Consider the following 12,096-nt stretch of genomic DNA (forward strand, 5'->3'; position numbering starts at 1 on the left):
TAATGATGCTAGAGAGTTTTCCAATGTGAAACTGTATTTTTCTGATCCATATTATTTAACGCAACCTGGATACGGAAGGAACCTTTTAATGACGAAAGGATGTTCAGGTGAGAAATACTCTCTTTTTAATAAAAAGATTGATAAGTATTTTCTATTTATTAAATGTTTGAATTCACATCTATGATTTAACTGCAACATTTACCTTCTTTTTTCTAAACCACAAAATGTCTTTAAATGTTCAATTTTGGCTTGCCATTCTAAGACATTTAAGATGTACTTACAAAATAAATTATTGCGTTAGAAAGTTTAACAATAGCTCTCCCTTTTGTAAGTAACGAGAAGATTGAATTCAATATTGACGATCAGAAAGTAATTTATTAGAATCAAATTTAGAGATTATGTGCTTATTAATTAAAGATTCAAAAGCCGTGTTTATGATGAGAAGAAGACTTATACGGCTGTAGTTTGACAAGTCAGAGTGCTTTCCAGATTTTTTAAAAATAGGGATCACATATGCCACTTTCCAGAAAGCTGGAAAGCAAGACTCTGATAAATACTTGTTAAATAGTATTAAAAACTATATACGACAAAGAACATTTCTGCAAAACTATAACAGGTATGTTACCCGGACCGCTAGCTGTAGATGAGTCTATGTAGGAAACCACTTTAAATACAGAAGCAGGAATATTACGAATGTGAAGCAATGAATCAACCTCTTCGTCGGCAATATCAGGTAAAACGCAACTAGTGGAATTAAGAGATAATATTGATGAAAAATTCTGAGCAAACGATGAAGCTTTGTACTTAAGTAAGTTGGCAAAATCTAAGTGATACAAAAGAGGTAGAATAACAAATTTGCTTTTATTATTAATACTGTTAAAGATTCACCAGATGTCACGAGAGCCAAAATTTTGAGGTGAAATACAAGATTTTATAACCTGAGAACAGCGGGCTTCGGCATTTGACAAAACATTTTTATAATGGTTTCTAGCAAAAGTAAACAAACGTCTCTTTTCTGGAAAATTGTTTTGCTAATAGAGGTAATTTTCTGCAGAGTCACTGACACAAGAGCCAAGTTAATCACTGCGTTAAGCAATAAAGTCGCTAACAACAACGCCCAGACCAAGCAAGTGACTATTTTAGTCTTTACGTCTTAAAGGTAACCATCAACACTAAGATCACAAGATGAGACAACTGAACTCAAAGCAGTCTCACAAAAAAAAATAGGTCTGGTGAACATTAAGATAAGACTTAGCTAAAGGAAAGTTACTTCTAAGAGCAAGAGATTAGACTTAGCTAAGGAAAAGTTACTTCTAAGACCAAAAATATTAGTGAATAATTGGTTTAAAAAATTGATGATGAAGATGGTGTTTTGTGTTTTTGTTTTAGTTATTGTTTTAGATTGACTTCCAGCCGGCCTCAGAATCATAAATCTAAGTTTTAGAGCTGTACCCTTATTAGGAGATAATAAAATAAGTTGCCGAGTTATAAAATAGAGACAATTGCAAAACACATGCATCAAGACATAAAGATCCAGCATCATAAACATCCAACACTGGTTAAAAGATGTTACAAATACATCTGTGCCGGACTAAGAGATAAAGAAATGATGCGAAGCTGATAAATAAATAGAATCTGTTTACCCCTTAAGTGTTTGGCTAGGGAGTCATTAACAAGACAGTGGCTAGATGCATTGCCCGAGGTAAGTATTTTCTCGAGCCCTCATCCTTAGCCTTTTCTCAGCTAAGAGCCCTAAGGAAGGGGTGGTTTAAGTTGGAGTTCCTTTGCCTAATAAATTGTATTCTTCAGCAGCAGGACATGAAGCAGTTTGTTTTATGTTACCGGTAGCAGGAAAACGTGCTGTGTTTTTTTTTAACTATTTACAAGTTATATTCCAATGTATATGTGCATGTATATATATAATATATATATATATATATATATATATATATATATATATATATATATATATATATATATATATATATATATATATAAATATGTATATATATATATATATATATATATATATATATACATATATATATATATATATATATATATATATATATATATATATATATATATATATATATATATATATATATATATACAAATGTTTATATATACATATATATATATATTTGCAGTTCCTAAAACATAGTGACCTAGTTTTTTATTTCAAGCTAGTAATATACTAAGGGTTATGTGAAACAAAACTGCAAGCAACGCCTTTCCTAATCATTTAACGTATATTATATAAGCGTTAAAGAAAAATACTGTTTTTAAAACAATTGCAATAGACAAAAATACTTTTATTTCTATCCTTTACACACTCCTAATGTTTCATTTCAAAAACATGATAAAAATTTGTGTTCTGGTGCACGTTCCCAAATATCACAACTATGTTTGGCCACCCTTAAAGCAATATCGGCCATTAGATTGACAATCATTGTCAACTGGTTTCGGAAAACCGATAAATTGAAAGTTGGGGGGACGTCGAGCCAAACCATTGATTTAGTTTGAAATATTGTCACATTGATTTTGGCACATCGTTTCATATATTAGTTTTGCGTCATCTTACTTTGTTCCAAATGCAGTTAAACGCTGCTAAAGCGAAAGCTGCAAATAAAAATACAAATATATGTATGTATATATGATTGCATCAATATATAATAGTATTTACAAACAAAAAAAACATAATAAAACTTTGTATAAATTTCATGATCCTTTTAATCAAAAGCATGAAAAAATAATTTTTATTTTTATTTCTTTACAAAGTAAAAATGTACGAAGTTATGATTACAATCAACTTATAATAGAAATGAAGAATTAAGTAGATTAATAAACGTCACTAATAAAATAGAAAAATTAACAAACTGATCACTAAATGATGCTAATTATATTTTGATTGACTGATTATTAAAATTGATGAGCAATGAATCTTTTATAACAAATAATAAAACTATTTATAAGTTTCATTAATCAAATGAAATTAACACTTTTTTTTGTAACCTTATTAAAAGTAACTATGCCTTTTAAACATAACATACTTATCTGTTTAGCTTATTGTCATCATAATCTTTATATATGAACAAAAAAAATACAAGCTATATTTTCACGACACATATTTTTTCAAAAAACTCTATAAGTAACTGTATAACTATATAAATATAAGATAAACACAAACAGTAAAACTAAAAGTAAAACTAAATTATAAATTATTTATAACTTAAGACTACTAACTAAGCGTATTGAACTTATCATTATTTATTTGTTACTAAAATTATTATTATTTTCTGCTTTTATAATATTTACTTGTTAGAATAATGTAAATAAAGATTTGTTTAAAATTTTGAAATATTTAAAAAAATGATTTTTGTTGAAATACAAAAAAAGTTAATTTCATATTTTTCTAACTAAAATATGTTTTATAAATCTGTATTCCTTTAAATATCAGCACCAGTTACTAAAACTGTACTAAATAATTTTGTGCTTGCAAAACATAATTGACTTCTCAACATAAAATTATAGTTATTAAAAAAAATGTTTTACATATATTTAAACTAAGCCATTGTCAGCTTCTTTAAACATAAGAGCCCGTTAAAATTTCAATAATTTATCTACAAATTAAAATATTTTAATTACTGATGATCTTGAAAAGCTAAACTTTTTTATTTCTAAAAACAGGTAAAAAATAATTAAAGAAACCTACTATTTAAAAATAAACAAATTTTATAACAATATTATTCATGACAATTTTAGACAGGTTTATATATATTTTAGAGATTTTAAGTCTATTGTCGATGCCTCATGATATTTTAGCTATTTAGGTCTCAGTAATCTCATACAAAATTTTGAAAAACCAATTACTGTTTTCATGTTTTCCTCGATTCGGTCAGTGTTATGCGTTTGGTTGGTAACGCCTCAATGAGGAACTGATGAGATGTAAACCCTAAGTTTGCTAACTTTGATATTGAGTAATTTTGATAAAATTTTTTATTTCATGTAAAAAATGTAATCATGATCTCATTAAGAATCTATTTTTATGACCCCCTTTTTCCTTATAAAGTATTTAATATTTGTGGGTTATACTGATAATACAAAATAATCCTAAAGTTATTTTTTTTTCAATACAAACAATTTAACTTGCAAGGTGGCAAAGAATTACTATTAATTAACTTTCAACACAAAACAGCTTTGCGTATATTGAACGATCGTGTATAAAATATTTGTTCAATGAGGAAACATTAAAACTATTTTTTAATAGTCAAAATTTGTTTTTCTATATATATATACTTTTTTTTCTATGAATAAATACCGGATAATTGAAAAAATAAAAAAATTTTCACGCTTAGGGAAGAACCTGAGTTCTCCGTAACGACACTGACGATAAGGCACTAATCGACGAAGTCATCGATGATATGCGTCTTGGAGAATAACAAACCATTTTATGATTTTCTTATAAGCTCTACTTGTGTGAAAAAAGTGTGTACTTTGATTTTATTTGCTCATAAAGCAGTTTTTTAGAATGAACAATTTTATAAAAAAAAATATTAAAGTAAATTAGAAGCAAGTATAGAAATGATTGGTGTTGAATAGATGCAATGAAAAGCATTGGTTTAATAAAGACACGTAATTTAGCAACGTTATAACTATCTTGTTTTATCTTCTCATTTTTGAGTTATCAGATAAACGATCTAAAAAATTAAAACTTTAGGAGACGATATTTAAAAACATTTTTAAAAATTATGCTTAACGTAACTTTTTTACTTTTAACTTAGATTACAATACAGTAGAAAAACATTATTATGAGGTGCATACCAATAACTAAATGTTTTTCAAAAGATGGATACAAAACAAGATAATTTTAACGTCTCCATTTATGTGTCAGAACAACTTATATATATACACATATATATATACATATATATATATATATATATATATATATATATATATATATATATATATATATATATATATATATATATATATATATATATATATATATATATATATATATATACATACATACGTAAGTTTTAGAAAAGGTCTGTGTAGAACAAAGTTACAACGACCAATATATTTGCGTTTCAGGTTAGCTAATCTCTTTATAGTAAGGCTGAAATTAAATGTAGTAATGCCCACCTTGTTTGAGTGATAAGGAAGTCTTGGCAGCCGTCAAAGCCGAGTTGATGGTGAGAAATAGCTTTTCAGCATGACTTGTGCAGAATGTAAATAGTTAATTTTTCATTATAAGTTTTTTTGAAAATGCAAAGTATTTTTTTGCTCAATTTATTCTACTTTAAATTTAATGAAGTGCTAAAATTAAAATAACAACATATGTTTTTATGCTTAGCTGTATTTTTAACTTACAAAATTGACAAGATATCAGTACATATTAAATCGTACTAAATACTAGGCTAAAAGTATACGTGATAAAAAAACCAAACTTCTTTACAACATTTTTATACCCATTGTGATAACTCAACACCATTTAACCGTGTACTCTCTATTAGTGCAACCTTATCGCTTTTACACTATGCAATGTTGAAATAAACTTAGGATTGTATGTAAACTTTGAAGTGCATAGAAATTTGTAAAAGAGCAATTTAAAAACTGCATTAATTTATCTGAAAAAAAAGACACGTATCAAAAGCAGTAAAAAATGAACTATATTTAAAAAGAATTTTTATTTGAGATATGCAAATGCAAAATGAAATATGATTATTTAAATGAATATAAAATGTAATATGATTATATAAATGCGGTAGTGGTGTAGTGGTAAGAGCGCTCGCTTTGTAAGCGAGAGGTTCGGAGTTCGACTCCCACCACGTCACTCGAAGTACCGCGCTCAACTTAGTTTCTCCGCGCAGCGGCCTTGCTTGGCAAGGTTCGTGTTTCGGAGTTAAAGAGTTGAGAGAGGGTTGCACCACGAATAACGACTAAAAAAAAAAAAAAAAAAAAAAAAATGAGTATCCTCCTCGACTGTAGTGGCCCCCCTCGGGCCTTGGGGAGGTGAATAATCTAAAAAAAAAAAAAAAAAAAAAAAAAATTTATATGTAAAAAATCCACCTATATAACGTTATATATCAATAAGTGTAAATATCAGCACTACTGTCTGCAGGGCTACAAATATAGATGTCTAAAGTAGATGCTAAAATTATTTCTTTTATGAAAATTTATAACAATAGTTATTATTTTCTTTAAATCTTTCCCCATCCTCCTTAATAGTTCTGCTTCCTAAATTTTACTTGCTTAGTTAAATAACTGCCGAGACTAGTATTAAAACAGCTGAATTGAAAGTTAAAAACTAAAACAACTCATTGTTAAAGTATAAAGATGTTAAAATTAAGAATTTCTATTTGGAACAAATAAACAGGGTAAGAGTTCTAATAAACTCTAAGTATGTGAAAAATTAATTTTTCCCACACACCTTAGGTTTAAAAGATTTGAAAAAAATTAACAACATAGTTTTTAGAAAAACTTTTATATATTTTAAAAAAAGGTTGGTGTGAACTAAACATACCAAGACCTGTTTTTACGCGTATAATTAGTCAATACATAATAAATCAAAACTTTTCTTTAAATGCGCAAACTGTCTCGAACATTGAAAACAAAGTATTGTTTTAACCTATCAACCTAAAAACACTATTGAATTTAACAAAACTTTACACGGGCTTGACTTTGCCCATGTAAAGTTAGGCGCTAAAGTCAGTTCAGGTTATCTGCTACTGGTAACATGTATCCCAGTACAATCAATTTCATGTCCTGCTGCCTTGTAGGATACGCCTTTTTAGGCAAAGGCTAGAAAATTCCAACTCCAAATTAAAACACCCCCTGCCTTAGAGCTTTTGGTTGAGGAAAGGCTAGAGATGGTGTCTCGATAAAAATACTCATCTTGAGCAGATGTTAAATGCGTCCGGCTACTGTCATGTAAAAGGACTCCTAGGCAAAGACTTAAAGGGTAAAAAGATTCTATCTGTTGACAAGCCTATAACCCCTCTTCATCTATTAGACTGGCGCAGATGTATTTTTAATACATTGTTTCCAGTTTAGGATGTTAAATGCTTGATCTTCGTTACTCAATGCATGTTTTTTGCTTGTTTCTCTATTTTTATGACTAGGCAACTCATTCTATTATCTACTAATGATGGCACAGCTCTAAAACTCAGTTTAATGGTTCTAAGGCCGGCTGGTCGTCAGGTTTCCCGAACTCTGTGGTAGCTCTCAGAGAGGCTGATTCTATCAACATCTTAAAAAATATTAAAGTATTAACAGTGCCATGTTGCGCATGGATGGCGTCCCTGTTTGTACTTTTGTTGTGCATTGCGGAGGCCACGTTTGGAGCCCTTTGTTAGGTCTAGGGTTTATTGATAGTAATGAGGCAATTGCTTGGGCAATTAAACAGTGTTCTGAGAACTATCTATGCTTTGAGTCAAGTTCTTCAATCTAATTTCAAAATAAATAAAGTGCCAAAAACTATAAAACACAAAAAACCATCATCATCTCCAAGTTCTCTGAACCTATCATTCACTAATATTCGTGATCTTCAAAGTAGCTTTTCTTCTGTTGAGTTATATCTCTTGCAAAGTTCACCAGACCTACTTGCTCTTTGTGAGACTAATTTGTGTTCAGCTGTCTCATCTTGTGATTTTAGTGTTGATGATTATCTTCCTTTAATTGGTAAAGACTCCAATATTCACATGCTTGGCCTGGTCATTTACATTCGTAAGAATTCACCAATTTGTCGTAAAACTAGGTTTGAATCAACAGGCTATTCTTTATGGGCTTTTGTTTAGCACCACTTTACTCTGTTGCCTTTCTATTTGTTCTATATTGCTCTCCTTCATCTCAAGACTGCACTGTTTTTGATGTTATTTCTGATTAAATTAACCAAGCCCATTCTTTTCATCCCCAGCTTATATATTTGTTGTAGGTGACTTTAATACTCACCACTCTGAATGGCTTGAATTTACCTTCTATACACAACTTATATCTTGTTTATAATCCTCGTCAGTGCTCAGTTTCTCCAAATTCACCCTTAGGTGCTTCTGATCACAGTTTGATCTCTCTAAACTAATATTTCCTTCTTCTCATCACCTGAATACTGCTATTATCGAACCTTTTACAACTACAGTAAAGCTGACTGGAAATCTTTCCGTGATTTTTTCGTGATGGCTCTTGGGTAGAAATCTTTTGTTTTCCTGTCAACAAATGTGCTTCTTACATAACTTCGTGGATTCAGGCTGGCATGGAATCTTTTTTTCCCTCTCGACAATTCCAGGTTAAGCCTCACTCTCCTTGATGGTTTTTATTACACTGTGCTGTTGCAATTGCCAATGGAACCGCTATTTCCATATTTATCAGCAAAACAATTCTCCAAAAAACAGACGTCTGTTTATCACTGCTAGATACAGTTGTAAAAAGATTTTGTCTAACGCCAAAACCCGCTATTCTTAGGTAAAGAAATCTCGTATTTAATTGGAAATATTAGGCTCTCGTGACTTCTGGAGAATCTTTAATAGTATCAATAGTAAGGGCAAATCTTTAATTCCACTACTCTTGTATGGTTCAGACTTTGTCACCTCACCTATAGACAAAGCTGAATTGTTTGCTAAAAACTTTTCATTTATATCATTTCCTGATTCCACTAGTTGCGTTCTACCTGATATTGCCAACAAACAGGTAAATGCATTGCTTGACATTCATATCACTTCAAAAGATTTTTGGGCGGAATTCAGGACTTAATAAGAACTATATTTATAAAAGTTTTTCCTTTCAAATTAAAAGTGAAAGCCTGTACCTCAGCATCGTGGCTATACAATACTAGGGTTATAAGGCGTCCGGCAAAAGGAAGACATGACCTTTTTTTTTTACTTTGAATTATTTAAAAAAATTTATAAAAATAGTATATACAAAAATGTATAATTTTACAATCTATGCATATAGAATTATAATCAAAGAATAATATTAGGTGCATTACAATTATAATTTAATAATAATTTATATGTGATATTTTTTAATCCTATAACATTTTAATAATTAATTTGATGCTACTGCACCTATAGCTGCTGCCGCAACTCATTTAAACGTATTAACACAAAACTCACGGCAGCCATTACACCCGTCGAAATGACAAAAGAGAGTGACAGCACTTTTTGTATAAAAAAATGTAAACAAAAGTGTATATAAATGACTAACTTGTGTAAACCTCAAATATGAAGTTTAAAAAAGTTAAAAACTTAATGTTTGAATTTTACATAACTTGTGGAATGTTTAAATATTTACTTTTACTTTAAATTTGCTTTGAGGCAATAACTCGTAAATTTTGATTTATAGAATTAATTTACCTTTTCATAAAGTTATTCCGTCTTTTTTTTCAATAAATAGTGTTGAAAATTGGCATAATAGTGCACCTTAGTGACCAAAGTGGTTAGCTTCCAGCGCTTCCGTAGTAAAACGCAAGGATTTAAATCCTGTAACTTGTACATAATTTTTTTTATAATTTTTAATATAGTAATGGGTTTATGACAAGCTTAGATAGGAATAAAAGGATCGCGCTAAAATCACCTTTGAATCTTTTGAAACGCAGTAAGATTTAACAAATTACTTTTTTAAATCTAGGAAATTGGAAACTTGTTTATTTGTCTTTTTGAGAATAATTCAAATGCAAACATTGTTTTTTTACAACTGAATGACCCTTTATTGTAACATTAAAACTTTGTATTTACGATATGCAAGAACTACGCCATGGTCTGGATTTACATTTTGATAGTTAAATACAAAATATAAAGAATTGAAAAGAGCACTTTCCAAAAGTAAGCTTCCGCATGAAATTGAGAAAATTTTAAAATTTTGTAGTGTTATGGAACGCACAAGAACAAAATGATATTTTTTAACATATTGTTTTTTTACTTTTCAAATTCTTTGGCTCTGGGTGTTTAATAAGTGTTTAATAATAATACTAAATAATAAAATATAGTTAAAGCTCTAATAATGTTATATTGAATATAACAAAACATATAAAGATATTATATATGTTTTTTTTTTTTCGGTTAATATTTCTCGGCAAGATTGAGACAAGAGAGGTTGGGAGGGCTACTTTATTTATGCTTACAACAATCTCTCAATTCTATAACTCCGAAACGCGAACCTTGACAAAAAAATTAAGCTCGCTACTGTTAAAGACGTCGTGGATATTGAACTCGAAACTTCTTGCTTACGCTATAGCAAATAAAAGAGACAGAGTTTTAAAAATTTAAAGTAATCAAAAAGAAACGACTATATAAAGAACAAGTATAAAAGTTATTGATGAGGAATAAATTTACCATGACCTGTATTATACTGATCATGTTAAGTTCAATAGAGATATTCTTAAGCGTAGTTTCGAATTTTTTTTAATTATTTTTATACCAATTGCAAATAATCAAGTTTCTTGCGGGTATTCCAATTATTGTTTAGAATATCTGCTTTGGGTTTTAATAACCGATCCGCTATTAAATAGCGGTTTGCGCAACCAAAGGTTTTTAAAATTTTTTAAAGCTTGTTATGTTATAAATTAAATTTTTCGTTAATAACTCTAAAAGCTAGACAATTTGTATAGTTTTTTTTTATTGCCTACTAAAAAATATTGAATTAATGATCAAGTATAGAGATGTGTGGTAAAGGATAGACTTAGCAAGACCCTGTACTTTAAGGGTCCAGATAGCTAGTCATATATTACTATATACTAATATAGTAATATATACATATATTACATATAAACTAAATTAAGGGTATAAGAGTTCGAGAGCAAAAATAAATGATTTTTAAATGTTTAATCATATTTAAATTACCGACATAGAAGGAGTATTTCTTTTTCACATATTTAACATAAATGAATAAAGTTTTTATTCCTAGTTTGAGAAATAAAATACATTTACAAATATTTTAAATCATATTTGATGATTATATAATTGTTCTTCAGAAACATTATGCACAATCTTTTCACTAAAATCAAGTTAATCTGAGATTCTATGCTTACCTCTGCTTTATTGATATAATCTGAAATCATAGCTTAGATTTTGTTTTTGCTTTAATTTCAGAACACAATTTCAACATTTTTATTAAGTTTTTACTTTATACTTTATTGTTTTTAAAACATTGCTTCTACGTGACAACTTAACTAACACTTTACTTTTAATTTAACATTGAACTATTTTTAAAAAAAATGATAGGCATAATACATTTTTGCTTAAAAAATTGCATAAAAAATCCATACCAAATTAAAGTAAAACGTTTATTACCATTTATACGTTTATTAATCTATTTTGATAATTGTATCATTTTAAATACACTATAGACTTGAAAAAACAAGTAAAATACTGCCTAAAATACCGATTATTATTTAATACTTTTACTGCTACAAGTATAAAATATTAAATAATAATTTATAACACATATACAAAATTTTAAAAGTTAAAAAAAATCAAATTTAAATAAGGCAAAAAAAAAAATCTTATGTGTTTGAAAAAACTTCTCACATTGAGCATAAAGTTTTAAATAAATTTTGGCAAATCATATTATCTTAAGTTATTATGCTATATAAAAAATGCTTAATAAAACAAAACTGCTTTTATTATAACTATTTTAAAGTTTATGCTATTTTAAAACTAAATATTAAACTTCTTAGGTATAAACACAATGCTAAATCTAACAGTTAATTCCAATTTGCTTTGTTTTGAAAGAGTTTTTACTAGAAATGCAAGGTCATTATCTGAAAGTTGAGCTAAATAAGTCCATTGATTTTATTGTGGCAAACTGTTACTCTAAATGCAGAATTGAAATCAATTGACACAATTTGTGTTTCAATTTGCTGCAAACAGTATAACTTTTTTCTACATTGTAATAGATAAACACAAAAATATCCAAATAACTTTTTTATTAATTGCTTTAAATTAGCATTTATAAAAACTTTCCTTACTAAAAGTACCGAAAATTATCCTTACTAAAAGTAATTAATACATTGTACAAAATTATGAATAAACCGTAATTAAAAGGAAATATTTTATAGTTATAACATCCTACAACTTTTCGCTTATTGAAAATGTA

At 28.4% G+C, this 12,096-nt stretch overlaps 1 protein-coding gene across 2 annotated transcripts in view; it reads left to right on the forward strand.

Annotated features, from left to right (window-relative positions):
• The window catches only part of LOC136091301 (uncharacterized), a 127,321-nt gene that overhangs the window by 28,386 nt on the left and 86,839 nt on the right, over window positions 1-12,096 (forward strand). For both annotated transcript variants that reach the window (XM_065818693.1, XM_065818694.1), the window contains exon 3: window positions 1-107. This exon is cut by the window's left edge and continues 388 nt beyond it. In XM_065818693.1, the coding sequence (XP_065674765.1) occupies window positions 1-107 (107 nt within the window). The remainder of the gene's footprint in view (window positions 108-12,096) is intronic.

This window comes from Hydra vulgaris, chromosome 15, assembly GCF_038396675.1.
Source record: "Hydra vulgaris chromosome 15, alternate assembly HydraT2T_AEP".
Classification (NCBI taxonomy): Eukaryota; Metazoa; Cnidaria; class Hydrozoa; order Anthoathecata; family Hydridae; genus Hydra; species Hydra vulgaris.